Source organism: Prenolepis imparis, unplaced genomic scaffold (genome assembly GCF_030444845.1).
Source record: "Prenolepis imparis isolate NDT839.2.m4 unplaced genomic scaffold, iyPreImpa1.0 SCAF_7, whole genome shotgun sequence".
Taxonomy (NCBI): Eukaryota; Metazoa; Arthropoda; class Insecta; order Hymenoptera; family Formicidae; genus Prenolepis; species Prenolepis imparis.
Window position 1 is genome coordinate 10,025,596 of NW_028141165.1, and position 27,210 is coordinate 10,052,805.

Consider the following 27,210-nt stretch of genomic DNA (forward strand, 5'->3'; position numbering starts at 1 on the left):
GTAAAATATATGAAATAAAAAAAAGAAGAATTAACGTTCATTAACAAATTTGTTTTCTTTCACATCAAGAAATAAATATCTTTTCTTATCATATTTATATTATAAAATCTTAGTATTTTTTCTTAAAAAAATATATATATTTTATATATTAGTATTTATATATTTAAATATATTATATGCAAAATATTACGCTCATTTGCTATTGTGCTACCGATATGTGAAATAATCTCTTTTAAACCTTCAGAATATATTATCACATAAGTTTCTGCTTCAAAATAAATCGGCCGTTTTATTTACCTTTGTTAAGTTTATCGAGTTGTGCTTCCAGCGATCTGAGCTTATCCCTCTGCGCCTTGTTCTCCATGACTACGCGCTCGAGCTCACTCTGGGCTTCAGTCTTGAAGTCATTGGCAACTCGTACAGTCATTAACAAATCAGTCTGAAACTGCTCCCATTCCGTACTCTCTTCCTGCCTCAGCTTGCGCTCGTCGGCCACCGCGCGTTCCAATTCGTACTGTCGCGTTTGCGCCTCACGTTCTCTTCGTTGTCCCTCGCTCAGCGCTGCTTTCAGCTCCCGTTTGTCCTCCAGATGCCGTTGACACTGTGCTTGCAATTCCGCCAACGAATCCCGAACAAGTTGTAATTCCGTGCTCACAGACAGTCGCTCGTCTTTCATCTGATTCAATCTGTACTCTAAGTCATCTATGGCGGATTTCGCGTTATTTCGAGCTACCTAAAAGTTTATTTAAAAATAATACTCCTTATTTGGTTCTAATATAGACACTTTTTTGATAAAAAATTAATCGAAACATTTGTAACTATTCTACACACATACAGAATAAACGTACTTTATATTCTTCTTGAAGCTGAGAGTACTGATCCTTTAGTCGATCATGGTCGCAATGCGAACGTGCCAACTGTTCCTGAAGTGCCGCCGCCTGCGTCTCTAACGTATCTTTTTCTCGTCTGGCCGCGTCTAGTAATTCGTCCGCTTCACTCTTGTTCTCCAGCTGCCTCGATTGTTCTAGCTCCTCAATCTTCGCTCGCGCGTTCTCCAATAGAGTCGCCAATCTGCTGATCTCTATACTTCGATTTGCACTCTCCTGCCTAGCTTCCGTCAACTCTATGTCTAACTGCTTCCGTTCGATGTTCGCAGCGTCCACCGATGCCTCCAATAATTCGACGCATTTCGTTAAACGTTTCGTCTCAGCCGCATTAGCGTCAGCAGTCGCTCTCAGATTTTTCAATTCGTTAGTCAACTCTTCCTGCTTTTGAAGTAGAGCCTCTCGTTCTTCTTGTGCACTCTGTAACCATTATGTAAATAATTAGTAACTAATAATTAAACTAATGTAATAATTAAGTAACTAATCAGCATTTCGCATTATATAATAAATTTAGTTGCACTTACTTTTAAAAGATCTACCAGTTTCTGCTCCCTTTCTGTATTGTAGCCCTTAGCTTCTTGTGGTTGCTCATCCCTTAAAAGCAGCTCTTGTAAAGTATCAACCTTAGCTCGACATTCTTCCAACTTCTCTGTCTGACGACATAGTGACTCCAAAAGAACTGATTTTTCTTCATTTAATCTTTCATTATCCGTTTGCAGCTCTGCTATTTGAGCCTACGTGAACAATTATTAATTTGTTAGACTATTCCCAAGCAATTTCACTAATACTCTTTTCAATATTAATAAATAAAAGCAAACCTGTAAGTCACTTAATTCTTGAATAGTCGCCTGCAGTTCTTCATTTGTAGAATAATGTGTTTCTTCCATTTGTAAAATTCTGTCCTGCAAACATGCAACCGAAATCTCTGACATTGAGCTGGAGGAGTGTTTGTCCCAGTCTGGTGTGGTGCACTGAGCTCCTTCCTGAGATACATTGGTATTATTTGCGGAACCATCATCTTGAGGAATGGCGATAGAAGCTGGTGCAGAATTGTGAAGTCTTGAAGCGTCTAACAACAGCTGTTGTTTCTCGGAATCTGACAGCGGAGAATGTGCCACGTCCCTAAGACGAGCACGAAGAGCTTCGTTTTCCTCGGTAAGACGTTCTAGCTCCAGGCTATGCTGCTCCTATTCATCAAAACAACAAATACATGCAAATCAATATCTCGTAAACACTCATAAACATGAAACAAGGAAATATTAGTATCGTTCTATCGCTATATTTATTTAATTACGACTCTATTATAGTATAAATATTTGAGTTATATTTAAGTCGTAGTATATACACACACATAAAGGTCACTATAAATTCATGTAACACTCCAGATTAGAGGAACTCGTATACATAAAATCGCGTATCTAAAAAAAGTATTCTAAAAAAAAAAAAACGTAATGAAAACACGGCAACGTCACAATCATAACATTCGTCTTGTTTTGGAAACAAGAGCTCGAGCGAGGGACGCTTCGGTGTGATGTCTCATAACCGTCTCCAGTCCCGGCAAGGGGACTGAAGGGGCAGAAAGAGGGGTTAGGTACCCGGGGATTCGAGGTTAGAATCTACGCGTACGATCGCGCCGGCAAATCGGAGCTCGCGGTCACGAGTGGCACAAAGACACCGCGATGTTTACAGCGTGCTTGAGAACGCGCGGGATTTACCGTAGGCGACGAGAAGCAACGCTTCTTCATATCGGATCCGCTCGGCTTCCCCGGCTCTCTTCCTACGTAAACATCCCCGCCGCGTTCTACGCCCTCTGGCTCCGTTTTCGTGCGAGCGAAAATGACTCTTCTACCTCTCTCTCTCTCTCTCCCTCCCCCCCTCTCGTTCCTTCTCTTTTTCTCTAATGCTGTAACGGTTACGTCGGTTATAGGAGTTCTGAAAAAACTAGGGAAAAAAACTGTACACTTTCCGACGTTGGAAAAAAATCCGAAAGTCATCCCTACGTTTATTCGCGACGACGGAAATGCAATTATCGGCGTAAATCTTCCATTTTCCTGCGCGGCGTCGAGACTTGAATGTATCGAGATTATAACGGAAAGGATTTTAGAATCCTTGAGTAACGAGATCGTGGTAGTAGATGGGGAAGGAATAATAACAGCAAGAGGGTGCATTCCTGCGGAACAATTTCGTGGAGCTAGAATTTATTCGGAACAGCAATTGAGGACGTAACGATTGTGAAAGAAATATAAAGATGCATAGATAAAAAAAAATCCGAAATAATAATAGGCCAACTGCGTATTGTTTAATAACATTCGAAAAATTTTTACATCGAGAATAAAGACGAATTTTTTGTAAGAATTAAATATTTCAGACGTATAATTTTTTTTCTTAAAATATATATATACAAAATATATAAAAGATCCGGAAGTTGCTGTAATGATTGATATTAAATATTAAAAAATCGTGAAAGAAGATGCAAGTTTTTATTAATTGTAAGAAAATATTGATATATAATTGTAAAATATAAAATTGATTTTTTTTCTATAAATATATAAACTATAAAATATATATAAATTTGTTTTCTTTTCTACAAGTATATAAATTTTAGAATACTCTGTAACGCTAACTCATCTTTAACTGAGAATATATATTATCGAATAGAATAACATATGTTTTATCGGATCGATCTATTTAAGTGCAATTTAGATGCAAAGAGGATATTTTTACAGCCGCTCCTTCTCGATTGTATCTTACGTTGTCTTCCTTGTACGGTCGCAAAAACGCAAAGGAGAGAGAAGAGGGGACACACAACATAGGTATGCACGTGTGCAGCACGATGCATATTTAAGAGGGGAAGGGAAGAATTAATGCAAGGCGTAAACTGCAGATGAATCAGAACGATACAGCGTCGCGATGTAATTTATTCATCGAGTGCATTTTGCGACGCAATCGTTAAAACACTTTGCATTCTAAACGTCAATATCTTTTAGCCGATTAGAATAGTAAAGATGCAAAATATAATTTCTTATTATGAAGATGCGAAATATAATTTCACTCGAATAATTCTAAAAAGCCTGGCAGGAAGGTGCAATTTTATTTGATTCAATAAATCAGAGCAATCAATACGCTAATCGATTTAAATAGAAACAGTAGATTTATATAAGAAAGTTCTTCTACCATAAATAAATATGTCAGTATAATGAAAAATATCAGTTATTCACAAATCAATAAACTCTTGATTTTATAATTACATCGAGATTATTTTGAACAAAATCAATAATAAAAGATCGACCAATGTTTTACCTATTATTATATAAATGAAAGAGTTAAAATTTAATAGTAAATTTTTTAACTTCTTTGTTTAAAGTCTATGATATTATGTATTATAATAACTGTATAACATTACAATAAAAGCATCTAAATATATGCGTCCGAAATAGCTATACAGTTGGCTCCAACACGCAAAATAAGGACACAGGCGAGATATTACTCGTCACAAACACCAAATTATATGAAAACGGTATGTGACGATGCGTTTATTTATATCAGTCGACTTTTCGCTTCTCATAACTACAAGAAATTCTTCGCATTCTTTCATCACGAGAACAAATTTAAGCTATGATTGACCCATTTAAAGAATGTTTATTAAAATTAAAAGTTTATGAAATATATATATACATATATAATTTTAGGCAAATAGATATTTTTCCAATTTTATTGTATTCGATCATTTAAAAAATCGACTTTAATGTTAACGAAAGAGTGATTAATAACACAAAGATGAAGAAATTATATACGTATACATCTTGATTCAGATGATCTGATATTGAGAAAGAGATACTATCGTGATATAAAAGATCATATTTTCGAATGTAATAAAATCTCTCAAAGAAATAAAAAAGAATCACCACATATTAATAATTGACATATATTGCGCCGGTATCGCCACAAAAATTTCTGATTACGATGCAATTTGCAGATAACATACGTATGTTATTAAAAAGTCTTATTAAAAAAATTAAATCTATATGTATAACAGATACTAATAAAATACAAATCTATATACTACAAATAATTGTGATTAGACATATAAAGTGTGCGAATAACCGGTCAAGTATGCGAAAAAATTTGTAACAAACCATCCAGATATTTTTCATTATACTATTGACATATTTATTATTTCACGTTTCAATTATTTATAATAGAAGAACTTTCTTATATAAATCCACTGTTTCTATTTAAATCGATTAGCGATTTTAATTGATTGCTCTGATTTATTGGATCATATAAAACTGTACATTCCAGCCAGGCCTCTCAGAAATAACTTAACTTAATTTTTTATGAGGAATGGTATCGTATACTTCTTAGTAGTATATTTCTTATAGTAAATATAAACTCTTAAATCAGATATGCTTGATTTGTTTCAAATGTCTCTCAGCTCATTGTTAGACCCTAATATTTCAATTTTTTTCTTTGTACTTATTAAAAGTTTTTTCCAAATATATATATATTTTTAGCATTTATCTGCATCTTTGCTGCTTCGTTAATAATTTGTAATTAAATACGCTATGTACTAAATCTTCCCTATGTTTATACAAATAAATGAATAAATACAAAATTTAGATCTCATCGAGAGAATCGTGTTTTAATATATAAAATAATCGTTTTTTAATATAAATCGATATAAATATTTCTCGAATTCGGTTCGATAAGATAATGTTAATCTGTCGGAAGGCTTACCTTGAGGGAGCCGATCTCGGCGCGCAGCTCGCGGAGATTCTGAACATCGGACACCGCGTCGCGCAGGTTCGCCTCGAGGCGCGAGCGATCCTTGCGTAGGACCTCGATCTCGCGCTCCAGCTCTTGCATCTTGGAGACCTTGGCGGGACCTTTGGACGTCGCCGTCGTCGCTTTGGATCTGGCCGGCTCCTTGCTGCCCAGGGAGCCGGCCCAGGTGTTCCCGGTCGACGGGACGTCGCTCTTCGCCTCCAGCGAGGAGGCGCTCGACGCCTGTCGCAGCGGCGCCGATTGCTGCTGTTGCTGCTGCGCCGACTGCTGGCTGGGCTGTCCTCTGCGAAACAGCGATTTGAACTTCATCATGGTCACTCCACTGATCACCGCGTATCTCAAACGATCGTTTCTCGCAAGTAAGAGAGAAAGTTCGAGGGGAAACGTAAGTGGGATGATTTTTCTTTTCGTTTATCCGAATTTCGTCGATGAGAAGAAGCGACTAGGCAGCCTGCGACCTGGAACGACCCTCGCCGTCAACGGACGATGACATCGTTCGCTGTTCCCGTTAGCGAGCTCGCTTCGAGGACTCGGACGAGGAAGAGAATGAGCGCATCGGCAAGATTCCTGTCATCCTGTCATTGCGCCTCCTCCGAACGTAATTGCTGTTAAGTCACGGATACGAATTGACGACTTCGCGGCAGTTGGATAACTGTCTCCCGATGATTATATTCTCGCAGAAGGATACGAAGAGTCATGAGACGAGAGATTCATCCTTAAGACTGACGAGGAATCCTGACAGAGACCCTGATTATGTGATTATGTGTCAGTTAACAGTATTCTTTAAATAATATTATATTTTTTAAGTATCCTTTAAGTGAATAGCTTTTCGAATGTCCGATTGTGTAAATAATATATTTAATAATATATTTCAATTATCACACTTCGCGATTATATTAAGAACAAAATTTGCAACGAGATTTCTTCAAGTCCAAGATGCATCCAAGAGTTTCGACTAGAGCGCTAGAGCGTAGCCTTGCTTATAGAAGGCTTGTTTTTATCGTTGATCCAGATAGGAATTAATCCGTATCCACGCGATTAGTTTATTTGACAAGGGCAATTGCGAAATAACGAGAGCTTCTCGACTTTTAAAGCGCATTTAAATCTCGATATATCTTAATTGCGTTCGCGGAAGCGGAAAATCTATTAAGATAGAAATGAATAATTTAATCGATATTTTTATAATTATAGTTTCTAAAGGTCGACCATGAGATTCGAAAAAAAACGAGAGTTTCTCGATCTCTAAACTCATTTAAAGTCCGATGCACTTTCAATGCGTTCGATAACACTTAATTCACTATTGTCAATTTAGAGTCAATTAATTAATCCCCATAAATTCCTCTGAAAGGCAACCGCAAAATTCATATCGAAAGTTGTTCGATCACTAAAATTCCAATGCACTTTCAAAATGCATTTAAGGCACATAATCTTAAACTCAATTCTTTCTTCAAAAATCACCAACCCCTAGACGATCGAATGATTCAACACAATTCGAGCACGAATCAGGATAAATAATGTCAATCACACAAATATCTAATTTCTTACAAACAGTCTCAATTTATTTCGTCTATACGACAAATCTCAAAAAACCTACTTGTTAAATTCTCACATCGTTCATGCAACTTTAGTCCCATCTTAGAATGCATTCAGATATATCTTCCGCGATGCATTCAGCCTCTAGTGCCTCTAAATAATTAATTTTGACCGTAATTTCACCGAACAGCATCTTTAGCAGCGTTTTAAGATCGCAACGTTCCGTTTGTTCCTGAAGCCGGTTATCTCCGGAACGAGGATCTCTTTCTCTCTTCCTCTCACTCATTCAAGACACACGATGGCGACATGGAAGAACAATCGTCGCATCAAGTAGTCCTCGCTCGTCGAGGAATTCGAAGATTCGAACGAGTGATCTCGAGCCACTTTTTTCGACGCGCCGAGAGTCCTTGCTTCGTCTTCCTTTTCGAAGATGACCCGCACCGAGAGGAACGATCAGGGCAACCCGGAGGCTGACGAGGAGCCTCCTTAAGAATTAATCTCGTCGCACGGCAACCACTTGTTGCTTTCCGTTTCGTCCAAGTGCGGCGCGGAACGGAAGAACGATCGAGTGACTCTTCAAGGATCCTCAAGGACGATTCAAGGCACTACGGGCGGCCCAAGGAATGTTCTCGAGATTTAACACAAAGCGAGAGAGGTCTTTTGTCAAGTTAAACACCCGTAAACGTTTGACCCGTAACGTTCTATCCCGGTGAATGATTTTTTTTTCCTAATTTTTTCCTAAAGACGACCTTTGCGGAAAATGTCCTTGACAAGAATGTCGGAAATTCGGTTATCCAATCACTGGAGACACCAGAAACGATGCATACCGTACGACGGTGCATCGAATACTGAATACAAGAGCCGACAATCTCCCCTCTTCTCTTTCCCCTCCTATAATTCTACCTTGGTCCCCCTTCCTCGTCTTCAACCAAGGCTTTTCTTAGGCGGCCGCCTCGCTGGACCCCGAAGGGCCAACGAGTTGTAAATGCAACCAGAGGTCGTACTCAGGCCGCATTCGTCGGCCATTGAGGAATTCTCCTCGTCGCGAATTCCCTCGTGATCCCTCGCGTCGCTCTTTTTAAAGAACATAATTGTAGATTACTTTAAACTTATCCGTGCGCTATTCAGCCCGAGGATATTATGTACAAAATAAGCTTGAGACCAAACTTGATGGCCAAACTTAATTGGATTCCGAAAAAAAATCACTGGCTAATGCTTTAAATTAAATATACGTGTGCGTAATTAATAGTACTTATTTTTAACTAAGATACAAAATATAAATTTGTACAGTTTTGGTGTAATTTTAATCGATGTAATCTCATTTATTAATCGATGTAATCTCATTAGGATACAACGAACAGATATCTGATTCTTCATCGAAAATTAAAAATTTTTTTTTTTTCTATCAAAATTTAACATGTTATACTTCTTTCAAATTTTCTTTCGAATCTTTGAATTAAATCTTAAATTAAAATTGTTGCTAATTATTATATGGTTAACAAATTTGACAAGTCAAGATTCCATTAAAGTAAATTCCATTTTGAAGAATAAGATGTTCTAGCTTACAATCTCGAAGTTTTCGTGCCTAAATATTTTTAAACAAAATATTATTTCAGTATTTGACAGCTGATCAAGTACATGATAATGCCCATTATCAAACACCTTCTAAACGATCAATCCTTCAATATTTCAGGCTGCTTCAAAATAAAAGATTCAATGGGACCAAAATATTCGTAATAAATTCAATTGTCATTGTCCAAATATCGACTTGTTAAATTGATTGTCGGCACCGTGTTGCATAGATACGGGAAGATAAACCGTGGTAATGATAGATTAGCGATCTCCTAGCGGTCGATTGCCCTTCGACGCGCTTTGATCACTCGGAATCGCATCGATTTTCGATCAGAGAAGAAAGAGAAAAAGAGAGAGAGAGAAAGAGATAATTATCCGGATAAAAGCTGACGGTACGAGAGAAAGAGAGACAGGCATTGGGCTCTTGGGAACGGGTACGCGTCTCGTCGCCGTCGAAGATGGTACGACCGTGGAAGAGAAGGGAGGAGAGAAACAGAGAGGAGCTGCTTAAGGAGGCCACACGGAATCCGCAGACGTCTCACCGGTCGACCAGTTTTCTCATACGGTCGACATATGGTATGTACCCGGTGGCTGAAAGATCTCCTTCTCGTCTCGCGATTTGAAGTAGATACTTAGGAACAAGCAGCTTTCTTTATACCTACTTATATTCTTTACTATTTGTATAACTACACAACTTATTGTATATAGTTATTTATCGAGAAAGCTTGGATTCGCATTTGAATATACATCTGCTTATTTTACTATTCTCTTATCTATTTTTTAAAATAATAAAATTGAATAATTTAAAATAAATGGCTAAATTTCAATATTTAAATTTGTATATATTTTTAGAAATTCTGTAATAAGTGTATGTAATTTTGCATTCAAGAGCACCAAGAATAAAGAAATTTTTTACATCATCAAATAATGGAACTTGTCAAGGAGCAGAATAGAACGTGGTATGCTTGAGACATCAAATCTCTTCGTCACTCTTTAAACAGTTGAATGACAAGCAGATAATGTTATCAAATGTGCTTGGTCTTTATCAATGTTGTAAAAGCATTTACGATATTGTTCGTGACTATCAGCGCTATTCAATAGTGCCACGGATCTTCGAGCTTCGTCAAGATGATTTATGAATAAGAAATTATATTAAATCAAAATTGGCGTTCGGAGAGGCGAGCTTTAATTTTCATATTTTAATTCCGACTGTCATTCAAATCGTAAACAAGATTGAGAAAAAATGTATGAGAAGAATGTTTGAAAATATTACGAAAAATTATTAACACGAGTAATCTCATTATCAATTAATAATTGGCAGAGCCACAAAGTGATTATGTCAACGGATTGACGCAAATTTATACTTTTTTAATCCCCCCTCAATTTATACGGAGAATCTTTGTGAAAAATAAATATTTCAACGTGAGAAGAGTTTGATGCGGTTCGACAAGGGAGAAAGGAATCGAAAGCAAGATGACGCATGCTTCGCGATTGCATCGTGATGTGCGGTAAAATCGTTCGTCCGTAACGTCGGGGGCCCCATCAGGGCACGAATATACATTCGCACGTACACCGAACCTCTCCGCACCCGGGGCAAACCGGTATGCGTTTTTCCGGCCGACGGAAATACGACACTCCTCGACGACGAGGTCCCTCGAGCACTCTCGTCAGCTGGTATACGAGCCGTTGGACGGAACGGTGCTATAATAATCGCGAGTATAGCATAACACTTTCCCGCATAATCGGTCCAAGCTGTAAAATTTTAAAGATCTCTCGCTCCAGAATATTTAAAAAAGAAGATAGAAATGTCAGCTGGAAATTTAAATCTCTATAATGTGTGAACACTTAACTCTCTTCAGAAAGATATATCAAATTGTGTCACAACAATATTTTTTAATATTAAAATATATAATAAACATAAATCGTAATTATTCGTTTAATTTAAAAAATCGAAAACTTCTCTTCCCTACTTTCACGAATTATATTGTTCTCCAAAATGGATATGACTTATATTACTCAATGGCTCGTGTATCCGCGCGAGAACCGCAGAAAAGTCGCCTGAGGATATTTTATTGTGCGCACATCGATCGTAATTCAAGTAGACAGATATAACAGCGACATACACATACGGTTGCCTTTCCTTGCGCGAATCCGGCATGGTGTTAATTTTCGTGCACGTGGCGAGGCAATAAGTGCCCGCGACAAACAACGTCATCGTCCATGAGATCCATGAGGATCTCTTGAGCCGGACGTGAAGCTCCGAGATCGTTGAGATAACGCGGAACAGAGACGGCACTGTGCCCTGGTGCGGCATCCGCGACCGTTCCACGAGATTCCGTTACGACGAGTACCGATAGAAATTTTCGTCTCTTTAGAATGAAACGGTATTATGCTAATTATTAAAGAAATATAAATTTTTTCGCTTTACGATTCCCCGTTGCTCTATAAAGTCTGTAAAATCTATAAAGTCTGTCTAAAATGGATTTGTATGCACGTATAATTCGATCCTATTAATGAATGACTCGATTAAAATAAAATTTTTGCCTTCTATATAATAGTTTTATCTCCTTTAGATTTTATCTGATCTCGAAATTAAAAAAAGCTATCAAAATTACACGATGAACAGGTAAAAGCCTTATCGGAGAAAAAAGTTATTCGGATTAAATTTATTCTTATATACACGGTTTTATGTTTCTCATTATGTAGCATTTTTTCTACATTGATCGAATATCAATAAATCCACGATCGGAATCATTGCTGACTCGTCAATTTAGACCTTCAAACAAAAAAAAAAGGCTGAGCGCTTCTGAAATTTACAGATCTGTTTATTAATCATTATTCATTCAGCCATTAATATTTCAACATCGTATCATAGTGATGCGTAAGCAGTTATTAGCGCGCATACCGAAGCCGAAGATACACAAGGCTCTGCGATACGATTTAAATTTCTTGCAGAGCGTGCGCGATTGTATATGAGTACATATCGAATTCGATAAACGTCGTCTCAAAGAAATTTTATATTGCGTGATCGTCGAGATAAAAATATTTGTCGCGTTTCTCTTGAATCACGTGGTGACTGGCTCACCTGAGAGTAAATATATTTGCATACTAAATCGCGACGTCGCTAATTTAAGCGGGTTTCAGATTCACAACATTTTCATAGTTCTTGACTAATAATTTCTTATAGCGTATTTAATTCCTGCGTCGAGGAGATTTCCCCGTCAATTTCATATTTAATTAAATTCTATTTATATCTTGTTGTAAAACAATTTAAGCGTATTTAGATGCAAACTGCGATCGTAAAAGTGTGTGTTAAGTAATATATTTTACGGTATTTTATTTCGTATTTCGCGAAAAATATTGCACTATTATCTTTTACTTGACGATTGATTTATTGTGTTCCGTTATACATTTAGTATTTATTTAGAATTGCAATACCGTTATAATGTCGCGACACTCTGAGAAAAGAGATGAAATTCTATTCTATTTTCAAACATTATCAGAGATATCCGACGCAAGCAAGTGCAAAGAAAAAAAAAGAAAAGAAAAGAATGGCTCTTGTTTTTATCGAACTGTCTCGAGTTCGCTTAAAGTATGTACCTTTATCTCGCGCGCGAATGAGACATGAGTAGATATCCTTATCACAAGGTATAGTGTACAGACCGACCATTCGTATCAGTCGCTGACGTCACTGTCTATAAAGGTGTTTCTGGTTGGGGAGAGATAAATGTTTTTCGTTGTCGAGTTGCGCGTTAAAGTTATGCAACTGTCATAATCGTGAGAGAGAAAGTGACTGCGGAGAACGATGAGAAAATAGAAGGCATCCTAGTAAAGAATGCTTTATCAGGGGAAGGGAAATACTGTGTCTGGATATGAAAGAAGCAAAATCTTGAATGAGAGAAATAAGAGAAGAAATCCGAAATATTAGTCAAGAGGGGAAAGAGGAGGAAAAAGGGACAGAGACGGCGTGTTATTTATTACTGTATAAATGTTCATCGGCGCAACCATTTGTGCAAACAAATATTGTAACGGCAATATCTCTCGCGTCGAGAGAAACCTATACTGCTCCGAAACATATACGGTTTTCCTATCGGAGACTGTACAACTTATCTTCCCCGCTTTTGTATCGCTTCATAATATCCCTGATTAAAAAAAAATTTCTCATACAGAATTAAAATACAATAGAATGATCTATCAAATTCGTTCGAGTGAGAGACTCGGAATTCGTTTTGCTCGATCAAGTAAGGCTTTGTCGCGGTTGGCGATGAATCCGGGAGCGTATCTTTCGAGAGCAATGATGTCACTCCCGCGACTACTCGTCTATCATTGTTTCTTTCCCTCTCGGATACGAGAGAAGTCAATTGCCTCTCTGCCCTTCTTCGGAGACCCTTTCGTTTAGAAGCCGTTCGTTCGTTTCCACGCGCGTATTACAAAGCAGCGGAGGCGGCCGTTTAATCGTCACCGTTCAACAGTGGCCGCTCTGTGTTGAGATCCCCGCATCGCAGCTTCGCGACAAAACCTAAGAGACAGCGTTTAAATACTCGATACATCACCGACCGTGTCACGTTCTTACCGCGTCGTTAAATTGAGCGCAGATGCCGGCAGGATAATAAACTTCTTACACGCTATAAAAAAAATTTACGTTCCGTTCGCTTTTTAGTTTCTATAGTCATACATTTTTTCGTCTCTCGATTTTTTTGCTCTAGGGTTGAATTATTTAATAATTTATTATTACATGTGCAATCCTCTTTCTAAAAAAAGGCATGTCATTGACATTATTGTCGCTTTTCTGCGATGCTGATTGGCTGTCTCGATTCGCGTTGTGCGTTATATTTATAGCATCGAGCAGCTGTTATCGCGAAGATTAGCAGTTTGATAGTTTGTCCAAAATAAAATTAAACAAAATAATATTATGTTTTAAATATGTTATAATACTTTAAAAACTCGATTAATATCTTTGACAGTTATCAGCTGATTTCTGTCAAAAAATATTAATCGTGGATAAAGTATTATAACATTATTATATTAATTATAAAATATTATTTCAATTATAATATGTTGTACATAATATAATAATAATATATTATAATATATACTTATAATATATACTTTGTCCGCGATTAATATTTTTTGACAGAAATCAGCTGATAACTGTCAAAAATATTGATCGAATTTAAAGTATTAAAATATTATTATTTTATTTAATTTTATTTTGGACAAACTGTCAAACTGTTAACTCTCGCGATCACAATCTCTCGATGCTAATAAATATAACGTACGCAAATCGAGGCAGCTAATCAACATCGCGAAAAAGAGGCAAGACATTACTTGACAATATTTGACAGAAATCAGCTGATAACTGTCAAAAATATTAATCGAATTTAAGAAATTAATTTATAAAATAATAATGTTATAAAAATTAAAATAATATGTTTTAAATAATATATTATAATTCCTTAAACTCGATTAATATTTTTTGACAGTTATCAGCTGATTTCTGTCAAAAAATATTATTCGAGTTTAAAGTATTATAACATATTATTTATAAAGTTATTCTTTTAATTTTTATAACATATTTTTATTTAAAAATTTAATTAGCAAATTTTAATGCTTTAATTAGCTGATTTGACAGTTATCAGCTGATTCTGTCAAAAAATATTAATCAAGTTTAAACAAAGTTTAAACAAACTTTATATAAAAATATTATTTTTTTTTATACAAAATCGAGTAATGGCGCGCGTTTGTTTTCTCTTTCATTCCCGGAATAAATTTTTAACAAAGTTAAAAAATATGATATCTCGCGTTAGAACAAGAATTAAAATAATTTAAAAAAATATATAACTATTCAATACAGAGAGAGTTAATTTAAAAAATATCAATAAAAATATGATTTCAAATTAATTGAATCTTTTTATCTATATTTTGTCATTAGTATAAATTTAGATATTTTCAAAAATAATTTTTTATGCAACTATATATTTGCGACTTGAAAAGAAACTGCACAAATGCGTAAAACTCTTCGATGAAATATAGTTGCATATCAACAGTTATAATACTGTTGCGCTCCTTTGCGAGAACAATGATCGCGTCACACGTTTGAAAAGTGAGTTTCTATCTCGCGAGATCGCTTTCGCGAGGAAAAAATTGGATTATCCTCTTACAGATTCATTCGCAGTATGTATCTTCTCTATCTCGCGATTTTACGCGACTTGACACAAACTCGGCGAACGCACCGGCGTGCGTCGCGCCGCCCATTGACTTTTGATTCACTGGGTATGTGGGTCGGTACCAAGTGCCGCTCTCATTGCCAGAGAGTGGGTCGTCAGCTAGTGATGGGCCTGAGACCCACGCGTGCACCAGCACATCGGATACCCAAGTGTCGGCGAATATCCGAAGGCGCGAGGCAAGATTTATACGATGCATTAGGGATATGCTATTAAATTTGCGTATAATCGAAATGTAAGAAGAGCAAGAGAGTAAGGATGAAATAAATTGCGCATGATATATGATATCTCTCGATCTTTACGAATTAAAGGTAACTCTGCATCACGCAAATGTTTAAAGTTCTCATCGTTCTCAGGAGCAGATGCGTGGAATACCTACAGTCACGAACGATAAAATCGCAAATTAACTTCATTTTGTAACGCTTGTCATCGCTAAACATCCCCGGCTTTATATAGATCCTCGAGCTCATAAGTAACTTTTCAAGGACCCATCGACGATGTCTTGCATTGAACTCGAGTCTTGAGAGACAGACATACAAGCGGACCTATCCAATTTTTTTTGTAACTTTTAATCATCCGTTATATCGAAACGTTACTCAAAACATTTTATTCATTTCAAGAAACTTGAAAAAAAGATTAATTTAGTTGCAACGTATATTTGTTTTTTGTCATATGTATTTGCATTTCTTCCTCACAAAATAGGTAAAAATTATGTATTCTTCTTGTCAAAATTATTACAGACTTTGCAAAAAAAATATATATATATATTTTAGAAAAAAGTTGCTATAGAGATGCGGCTTCGATAGCCCAAAAATAATCAGGATATTATTGTAGCCTTGAGGATTTTAAACTGGTTTAAACCGCGTGCGGCGTTATATATGAAGACAGTAATTAGCCTGCTTTTATCGGAGAGCGATATTTCGAAAGATTCGCGAAATCTAGCCGCCGAGAAACGGGAAATGAGAGAAAGTGAACACGCGAATGCAAGTCGCGCGAAACACAAAGAACATTAAGAAAATCTCGGATATCAGTTGTTTCTTAACATTACAATGTTGTAAGTAGACCGTTTTTCATCTCGAACATAATTTTTGATTGGCTGTGTATTTATAATTTTTTTTAATCCTCTATTCACACATACACACATGGATAAGATTGGAGCTTTTGTGCAGCACATGATACTAATTAAATAAAAATACGAAAAAGTAATATTAAGAATTTGTTTTTAACAGTGTTTCAATTCCTTCTAATTTTTATTCGTCCATCAATTTATAGATATAAGCCGCTTTTTCATATTTTCAATTATAGATCTCTTTTGGTTTTATTATTCCTCGCACGTCACAGAATTAAATAAACGCGCGCATCGAATTTCTATATTTCTGCGTCACCTTATATGTGTTTTATTACGTCGTCAATTATCGCTGTCTGACTCTCGAAACTCGTTCTAGCAAATGACGATTTATTTATTTCCTCAGCAAATGATGATTTATTTATTTCTAAGGTAACGGCACGGTTCGCTGGACTCGCGTTATAAATCAGTAATGAAAAAGCGCTTGGTTCGACTGGCGACTGGATGGAGATATTTTCGGCGGAAGATCGATATGTCGATTATACGTCAAAAATACACGGTGCAAATTAAATGCTATTAGTTGCGGCGTCGAGCAATGGCGGCTTTTTATGCCGTATATCTGATATACATTGGACTGAGGCTGACGAAAAATCGAGCGTATCAAGATTAAAGAAAGAAAGAAAAAAGATAAAGAGAACTCGCGCATAAATATAAAGAAAATTCCCAATTGACCACCAAGTCGTAGCGTTCACTTCGAGATAAAAATTCATAGACACGGAAATACTGCACCAGATACATATATCGAGGTCAACCAGAGAGCGCGCATACATAAGGAGTGCTGTATACAGATATCTACATGTTAATATATTATATTTTATCCCGCTAAAATATTAACAAAAAAAAAATAAAAAAATAAAATATATAAATATATTAAGAATATATATATATATATATTATATAAAAAAAATAAATTAATAATCGCGCATATAGAAAAATATTATTCGCATTTCAATGTTGGAAATAAATATCGCATATCTCGCCGAAATATCACGATCGAATTCGATGACGCGATGACGATCTCTCGACGACGCCCTCGCGGAGGAAGAATCGAGATATCCGGAGATACATATATATATCCTCAATACCATTCGTACAGCTCGTGGCATCGAGAAATCGATGGGGAAAGGAGCCGAGACCAGGTCGTCGAACCCGTTCGCGCGAACTAACGATGAACGGGCGCATCTCGCTTTATTCCCCCCTTTTTTCTCTCTTTCTCTCGTTTTTTATTCTTATTTTTTGTCTTATTTTATAAAAGACGATGCGCATGCAAGAAATCGTTCTTAAAGACTTACTTTAACCGCTGGTTCGACGCCGGCTTCGTCGCCTTGTCTCCTCGGACGACGATGCGCTCGACTTTCTTACTCGCCGCCGGTCTTCTCGCGCTGAAGAGCGACGCGATCGTGTCCCTTTTTCGTCCCGCGTTCGGTGCTGATCTCGTTGGTGTCGGTGCCGCTGCTGCTGTTGCCGGTTCCGCGGGTTTGGCCCTGAAATCCGCATTAATTGTCCACGATTAAATCAGGGATTGATGTATATATATATTTTTTCTTAATTTAACGGAGGCATTGACCGCGGCGAGGCTAATTGGCCGAATAGCGCGATGCGCTCTCATTCTGTCCATTTCGGGCAGAACGGATTGCGGTCGTAAAAAGATGCCGTCCCCGAGGCGCCGGATTAATAATTAACTCGTTAGATACTCATGGTGGCACGTAACATATATTTACGCCGCTCAATAAAAAATGTATTCATATATCGTTCTGATATTACACGATATATGAATCGAATTAATGACTAATTAAGATGGACCGTCAGGGAAGATACAGCTCTCTCTTGTCCAATTATATATATGTGCGGAATATTGAATTATACAAGTATTTTAAAGTATAGAGATTAATCATTTATTAGATTAATGTATCGTGGAGCTTATCTTTATTTTATTTACTTCATTCAGCGATTCAATTGTTTTACTGTGCGTTCTCAATACGAATTATATTAACCTATAATTGAAAACGCGTAATAAAACAACCAAATTACAGAATCAAATATTTAACATAAGAATAAGCTCTGTGATATATGAATCATTTAATAAATAATTAATCTACACTTTAAAATACTTGTATAATTTAATATTCCGCGTGCGCGCACGTGTGTATTTTCGACGTAAATTCTGCGAAATAGATATATTAATGAACATTTGAGTAAATACCTATATACCTTTTTCTTACTTGAATATGTGTGTGTGTGTGTGTGTGTGTGTGTAATATATATATATATATATATATATATATATATATATATATATATATATACTATACACACACACACACAATATATAATAACCATGACATTCTTGCATGATATTATAGTTAATCAATTGTGCAAGCTGACAATTATTAATTGTAATAATAATAAAAAATCGCGATTTGAAATAAAACATATATGGAGAGATATGCTGCTGCTTTGAAGCTCGCAGCACGAAAGACAAGGCCAAGATCACGCTATTATAAACAACGGAGCGCTATGTCACGCAAGACACAAACACCGAACGTATGAAAGTTAATTTATCACTCTATGAAATATTTGATATACTAAATATATACAGAATATTTTATATATTTTATATATTCCTTTAATTTTTAATTAATAATCAATTGATTATAGCTGTCACATATTCGTATATATACATATTCGTATATATACATATTCGTATATATACATATTCGTATATATATACATATTCACTGTCATTATGATTTTTATTTCAATGACTGTTTTATTACAATCACTCGAGCCAGGAATTCGTATATTACTACGCTTTCTCAATTCGAAAATGATTTAACAAGTTACATTTAAATCGACGAAAAATATAATTTTCATTCACGTCACACATTTGATTCCTGTGTCAAATGAATATATCACAAAAAATACTTGTCTTAATAAATAATCGCCTCGATACGTTTACGAGAATTGTCAATCGCGAGAGTTAATCATTCGCGTCGTACAATTAGATTATTACTCACGCGATTATGTATGTAGATTTATACATATATCGGTGACAATTATTTATTTCATTGCAGATATTTTCATTTAAAAATAAAAATAGAAATTGAAGTGACAGCAGATGAATTATTGTTTCATTGCGATATATGTATGTACTGTGGAATTAATTATATATTTTTTTAATATATTTGGATTCAATTATACTTTGTTTCATGTTTTGAATATTTCGTCGAAATTTAAATGCAATTTACTAATGATTTTTAAATGAAGAATTAACAGTAAAATCATGTGATTAAAAGAATCAAAAGCCATGATTTAATATCGATTATTAATGATGAAAGTTAAAAAAATCAAGGCTCTCTCCTCTCTCTCTCTCTGTCTCTCTGCACGTACATACACAATTACATAAACATATTGTCGTTGTAACTTCTCAAAATGTATTTCATGAGATTTATTCAATCAAAATCTGCTTGCACAATCGATAAATTCCAAACACGCTATATATAAATAATAAAATAACCGCGACATGCCAGATCAGAGACGCGAGTCATAATAGAGAGGTACCCTTGTTCATTCATGCGGTGACGAGCTCTGCGTTTATTGTCATATTACTTTTCGGATCATTCTTTAATACAATTTTTATCATCTCACATAATCATGATTGTGTATGTGTGTGTGATTTTTGCGATAACTGACTTTAACTCGTATAATGTATCGATTGCTTGTTAATAATACTTACAATTAATAATATTTCGCGAGATTTACACATCGAAAATCTATTATGTTTTTGCAATACTAAGTATAAGAATTTCGATTATACTTCTTGACAGTCCATCGCGTCATTAACTCGATTTACGTAATATCGTACTTATAGTACAGTGTCGATATGTAACAATAGAGCAGCCTTGAACTTGTCATTCATACGACGACACTCGAGCGAATAAGTAGTTACATAAATTTCGCTCCGCGTTTTTCGTCGTATTACTTTTCGGAACACAATTATTCTCTAATATTTTTATCATCAGTTCACGTAATCAATTAATTCCTATAATAAACGAATCACCTATGATATCGACTATTTGTTAATAATATGTATTTCGCGGGACTTACACATCAAAAATTCTATATTTCTGCATAGATATTAATTTCAATTATATATTTAATAATGGTTTATCGTATCATTAAACAAGTCATGGCGCGCATTTAATTAAAAATACAATCCGTTATTAAAATATCCAATAGTTAATATTTTAATATTAAACATAACTATACACGTCACTTTACATCGTTGCAACTTCTCAAAATATCTTTCGCGAGATTTATTCGATTAAAATCAATCGTGCAAACAATCGACAATTCGAATATTGAAATATTATTCGCGCGGATATTTATTTTTAATTTTAATTTGACTATTTTTATTCGCTTAATCTAATTATGTTAACCTAATCTAATACGAGATAAAATTGTTTTAAAAAAGATGCAGATATTATTCATTAGCGATAAAAATACATTGTCGCAACGAGTGTCGTCGAGTGAATTGTCAAGTAGATTCTTGTTTTCGCGTTGCTTTTTCATTTTTCATAATAAAATACATATCGCAATTAGAATATCGGCAATGCTGTGCAAAGTATCACGCGATCGTTATATATTGCTAATCGTAATTACGCATGTTTTGTCGCGTGTGTGAGTATTATCAAGAAGCATCAATGGGTGAAGAGAAAAAAAAGAAAAGGCTGCTTTAATGTGTAGGCATCGGACGATGTCAGAGAAGAGTAATTTATAACTTATTTATTATTTATAAAATTGTTCGTTTAAAATTAATAGCTCCGCAATAATCCTTAATTATCGTGTAACATTTTAATATTACATATTTTTATAAAATTCATAATACATTATATATAAGAATTATATACAAAATTATATAAAATATTATATAATATATAATATATAACAAAAGTTATATAATAGCTAATAAAAGCTTTCTTTGGTAATCTATTTTATTAAATGTCTAAAGACGAATAAAAAAATTTGTTTGCGTGTAATAATTAGTTTTTTAAATATTAATTATTTCAGATATTCTGCTTTATGTTACATATAATTATAATTTATTCAATTCTTTAAAAAATAATGTGTTTGAAAGTTTCAAGCATACATATATATACGTAGCTTGTCCCTCTTTCAACAATTTTAAGATCGTATCGGTCTCACACATAAATTCGCGCCCACGAATGACGAAGAATATATACGTGACATAAACAATCGATATGCAATCCATAATTTCGTTGCATAATAAAAAATCGGAGGCGGTGAACGATCGCTCGCCCATTCGCCCGCACGTCCGATAATGATCAGTCCAGCACGAACGCGGGAAAGCTATTGAATTTCTAGTTACGCAAGGAATCAATAGGATATATGCGTTACGTAATATTGCCGTGCGCGCATTAACGCAACGCGATTGCCGAGGAGTATGCGTATACGGTGCAGGTGATTAACGGGGGAAGGGAATTATTGCGTAACGCATATAACGTGTGCGTACGCGCCGTTAACATTTCCCCCGCGGGAATAATTAAGAGAGTCGGTGGCAGCCGGTTTCACGCACCGACGCTAATTTCGTTATCGCGTCTTCTCGACGGCTAACTTATAATCGAGAAAATAATACGCGGAGGAAGATGCGACTCGTCGAGGGTTGCCTAATGACACGATGTCGAGAACATTTCTCAGCTTAATTTCCTATATTGATTTTTCATCATTTCAAAGTGAATACTCTTTGGTGATAAAGATAGAAATATTTTCTGATAATATTAGAAAAAAATAAATAAATAAATACATTTATAGAAATTTTGTACATATATGTGCACGCAGCAATGTAAAATGTTAATATCTCTTACTTAACTAATTGATAAATATGTATATATGTATAATGTTAATATAATCGTACGAATATCAAATCATATAATCGTATATGTTAATGCGTATTACGATCCTTATCATAGAAATTAGTATAGCATTTTTAATGAACTCTGTCATCGTCAAGGATTAAGATCGCGTTTGGAAAGAATCAGGGATAAGAGTCGAGACGATTGAGAATCCGATTCGACGAGTTTATCGCATCCAGTATCTCGGCCGACTGATGAGGTCAGTTCGATCACTGACCATTGGTCAATGCCCTCTCGTCAGATCCGTTTATTGCGAACGAACGAACGATCGATCGATCGATCAATCAATGGACCCAGCGAAACAGATTGATTTCGTTCTAAGCGGTATTGCCGTAATCCGCACTTGATTAACAACGCTCACCCGGCATTACGTAAATTATGAGTGATTTGTCGTGTCGTCGATAGAAATCGCAAGTCGTATTTTGTGTTGATGAAAAAATATACGTAGATATGTCTGTCTGACTTTAAGAGAGAATTGGTTTGTACGCGGAAAAAAAAAAAAAAAAAATTGAGATATAAATCAATATGTAAAATGTGAAGATAGAAATAATTAAATTAAATCTTTCAATATGTATTATAATAATTATAATTATCCATTCTAAATTGTTTTATATATATATTTATGTATTGTATATAATTATCGGAGCGGAGCCTGTGCCAAACGAATGAAGCGAGAGAGAAAATCAAATTTTTATGTATATTGTTATATATTGTATATATAAAATATGTACGTCCCCTCTACTATTTGGCTTTTGGTTTGATGCACCCGAAATCTGGCACTCACTCTTTATTGAAATCGATCTTCTGTCAATTACAGGAGTTTTCAGCTCTATGATTATGCAAGAAGAAAAAACGACACGGAAATTTGGAAAACTCAATTTGGAAATGTAAGATTACAGAAAAGATCTTTACGAAAATAACATCAGGTCCCATTGTCGAGAATATTAATTTTAAATTTCAATTTTTTTTGCAGCAGAAAAGAGAAAAGGAAAATCCTGTTCGAATGGCACCACCGAATTCCTAATCCTCCGATATATTAGAGATACCGTTGTCAACGGCCTGTATCTGTTATGTATTTAATAAATTATAAAATTTTATAATTATACATATATTATATATATATATATATATATATATATATATACTATACATATATTTTTAACAAAGAACTAAATTTTATTATATAATTTTATTGTACCTACGATATATTATTTATTAAGGAACTAAATTTCTTCTGCATAAATTAATATTTTAATTTTCCTCATGATTGTTGATATGTCAGAGATAAACTGTACTCTTTTTCATCGCGTGTATATACCGGGTGTCCCATTTTAAAGGACCCACTCAAATATCTCAGAAACACTGCCTTAAATCAAAAAATGTTTCCTACAAAAGTTGTAGGGTTTCGAGGGGGACATAACATAGTAATATTCATATAACCTTGGGCGGCGTCTCCAAGGTTAGTGAAGGTTAACCTTAAGTGAAGGTGAGAATAAATTTTGAAGAAAATAAAAAAATGCTTCATAAAAGTTGTTCAAATTAATTAGTAGAAAAAGATGTTACAATAAAAAATATGGGTTTCCATTTAAAAAAACGCAGTGTTTCTGACAATGAGATATTTGAGTGGGTCCTTTAAAATGGGACACCTGGTATATTTCGATTATTATATAAATCAAGGAAAATATGATGGGACTGAATCATCGCTCGCGTGCATGTGCGTTAAAAAAGTTTACGTGCGCGTTTTCCAACTTGTATCCTAGAGCTAGAGGATGGTCGTTTGAACCGGCTCTCTCGCAACACGTGCGTGCACCCGTTTATCTCCGTTACGTGACGTTTCGCTCTCTCGTCTCCGAGAATTGGCTTTTAAGTGATAAAACGCGACATAAATTTATACACGAGAATGTCCAGTAACCCTATCTGTAGTGCGAAAATACTATGTTGCGTTAACGTGGCATTACTAAGAGAAATGCGACACACCTTGCGCCTACCTATTATTATAATCCTATAAAGTTGTAGGATAATATCTTCTTCCACGAAGAAGCTTATACATATCTTTCATGGAAAGATTTATTGTTCACTTGGCGCGAGATTCTCCTGGATGCGAAAATTTCAATAACTTATCGCGAAAACGAAAATCTAAGTAAATAATAAAACTATTTAATAATTCCTTTAGTGTAAAACGTATTTTTACTGATCTTTAAAAATTAAGCCAAGTTTAATATAAAAATAATTGATTTTCTTTAATATTTCAAAATAATTTGTATCAAAGACAAAGTTAAACATAAATAATAAACGAAGATGGATAAAAATAATAATTTTTAAGAGGGATAGGAGTAAAATAAAAAGAAGGAAAGGGGACACCCGGGTTTGAACCGGGGACCTCTCGATCTGCAGTCGAATGCTCTACCACTGAGCTATATCCCCGATTAAGATTGTCCCTTTTAAATAATGTTTTTCACAGCTTTAACGCACAATGAAATTTTATAATAAATATTCATACAATTATCGTTATCTTAAATCAATGAGCAGATATCCAATATGTACATATAAAATAGAAGAGAAAAAAAAAATATTTTTCAGTGATGATAAGAATTTAAAATTTTAATTTAATAGATAGAGATATTATTACTATAAAATATTTCATTGTAAAACATTATATATATAAAACCAGGCCAAACAAATTTTAACATACCTTTCACTGCTAAAATCTGCAAATTTTATATTTTCTAAAATGATGACACTCCACATATTTTCAATAACTCTCAAATTTTAATATTAGGCTAAATATTTTGCAACTAATACATATACACCTATATACAGTTAGACAATTTTCCCGTATTAAACAGTAAAATTCATCAATGGGCGAAATTTGGCGCCAAACGATTTGTCGAGTCGCGAAGAAGAATTCCCAGAAGCAAAAGTTAGAAGTGTCATCTGCGTAGTGACAGGTGGATAACGGATTTCTCGGAAAAATAACCGGTTTCCCGAACCGTGACGTACAAGAATACCGTGATACTATGTCGCCTATATTATAATTACGATAATGAGCTCTCTCATTCCTACACTATACGACGATGAAATTTAGCATGTCGGCGTCCTCTGCATAACGTCTCGTTCACTACTAAGAACCGGTTTCGATACGAGATCGATAATGCAGGACTTTGTAAAAACCTCGTCATATATATTTACATTCACACACATTTAATAAAATAATAACAGATTATCTTTCATATGTTGAATGCAGTTATAAAAAATTGCTTGTCGCATTTAGATTTCAATTTATCCTTTTTGGACAATCAAAACTTAAAGAAATTCAATTTATTATTTACATTACAATTACTGTTTATTGTTTAATACTATTAACTAGTTCAATATTAATTTATTACACATATATGAAGCTGTCTACAAATAATAAGTAGGTATATATTAATTACGCATTTTTGTACCGAATTATTTATTAGCAACAAGCAATTCTTAGTGTAATTCTTATAACAAATGTTAATGTACTTACTGTTTTGCGCTGGATTTTTTCGTAATCGATAGAGTAGAGTTTTGCGTGGTGGTCCGTTTAAACGGTGCCCGCCCGCCCGAACCCACGGACATCCCGCTTCGAGTCTGAAAAGAATGATATTTTTCAATAAGTATATCTGTTAATTGTGAGTTACTTTGCAATGCAAAGCATTCGAATCGAACAATTATATATTAAGCTCTAACTATAATTTTAATTAACGTCGGAAATCCCGCGACACAGTACGACAAATGATACAAATAAAATTTGATAATTAAATTCACACATATGCGAGTTGCGAAAATTGATTTTAATGAGATCTTCTATAGATATGTAATATGCAGCATTTAATGTGAGTGCAAAAAGGCGTATCTTTATTGCACGAGGAACATTTGTAACGTTAATAGAATGTAACAAGAAGTAAAACAAATATATATATTTGCGCATTCTATTTTAATTATTAAAGTGGTATAAAGAGAGAAATTATTAAAATAGGAAGAAATTAAATAATAAGAAAGACTCGACATTTTACGATCAATTTCCTGCAGAAATATAAGAAAATGATTTTGAAAAATATGTTGCTCGTGCAGATAACGCAATCTTCGACGCGATAATGTTCTAGCAAGAAAAAGAGAGAGATCGCGGAAATTATCTTCCGCAGAAATAAGCAATCAGGAAGGGGATGATCGCAAAAACGCATTAACACGCATCGTTTCGCTCTGTTTCACGTGCATCGCACCACGGTAAAGGGGCGACAATTAAAGCGTAGGGTAAACCATTTAATATATATATTTTTTTATATTAATTATCAGACACGCGGATGGGATTTTGTATTAAAAAAAAAAAGCACGATTGTCGGGCCGGATCGCCGGTGCTTTTGTGCAGACTCAACTTGCTTCTCTTTTGCGCGTGCACGTGCGACACACGTGTAATTATCCTGTACGAGTATTAAATAAAAATAAAAGTAATTATTGGTGGCCGCGCGCCAACTAACATTTCCGTGACGCTCTAATTCAGCCGTGATTTATATTACGATGATCGGATAAGTAATCGAACGTCCGAACGGTGACAAGTCTCGAATTGATTTAGAAATATATGTATAATAGTTGTCACATTTTGAAAATATTACATATATTATAATTTTATCTTAATAATATTACATGGCATAATAACTCTAGCATAATTAATCTTTTTACGACAAGCTATTCTTGTTTTTCATGTGTAAAATTGATATAATATTAAGTATAATTAATATATTGATTAATTAATAATGAGTATAATTAATATAATTCTTTGGATATTTATTTATTAAAAATTATATCTAATTACATCTAATTGTATCTAATTTTCGCGATATTGCACGAAAAAATAAAATAAATTTAAATTTACTAATTATTTTATAAGATAATTCTTCTCTTTTCGATAAGATAAAAATTGGATTAACACAATAGAGATATCAGTTCTTTTTAAGCAAATTCAAGTGTCTCGCAATAATTTAACGAGAATCGAAGAATGTACTTAATTTGTCGTATTAATTTACTTGTATAATATTGCATTTTATATAAATCTTTTTCTTTAAACAAAATCTTACGGCTTATTGGTTGTAAAACCGACAATGGATATGACTGTGAACACCATTATTTTA

At 34.6% G+C, this 27,210-nt stretch overlaps 1 protein-coding gene, 1 long non-coding RNA gene and 1 other non-coding gene across 9 annotated transcripts in view; 1 reads left to right on the top strand and 2 right to left on the bottom strand.

Annotated features, from left to right (window-relative positions):
• Nucleotides 1-27,210, bottom strand: part of LOC145938064 (cytospin-A) — a 49,824-nt gene that overhangs the window by 4,967 nt on the left and 17,647 nt on the right. For 6 of the 7 annotated variants that reach the window (XM_083041420.1, XM_083041414.1, XM_083041417.1 and 3 more), the window contains 7 exons: nt 25,569-25,672; nt 17,417-17,608; nt 5,622-5,952; nt 1,703-2,071; nt 1,409-1,618; nt 849-1,304; nt 298-733 (listed from right to left, as the gene is read on the bottom strand). In XM_083041420.1, coding sequence (XP_082897546.1) covers nt 298-733; nt 849-1,304; nt 1,409-1,618; nt 1,703-2,071; nt 5,622-5,952; nt 17,417-17,608; nt 25,569-25,672 — 2,098 coding nt within the window. Of the gene's footprint in view, nt 1-297; nt 734-848; nt 1,305-1,408; nt 1,619-1,702; nt 2,072-2,599; nt 2,739-5,621; nt 5,953-17,416; nt 17,609-25,568; nt 25,673-27,210 lie in introns of those variants that run through there. The other variant, XM_083041419.1, reaches the window with a different exon arrangement.
• On the top strand, nt 9,068-23,117 carry LOC145938072 (uncharacterized). Its single transcript, XR_014425673.1, has 3 exons — nt 9,068-9,350; nt 22,875-22,944; nt 23,031-23,117. It is a non-coding gene; the product is annotated as an uncharacterized LOC145938072 (long non-coding RNA).
• On the bottom strand, nt 24,410-24,481 carry Trnac-gca (transfer RNA cysteine (anticodon GCA)). Its single transcript has one exon. It is a non-coding gene; the product is annotated as a tRNA-Cys (tRNA).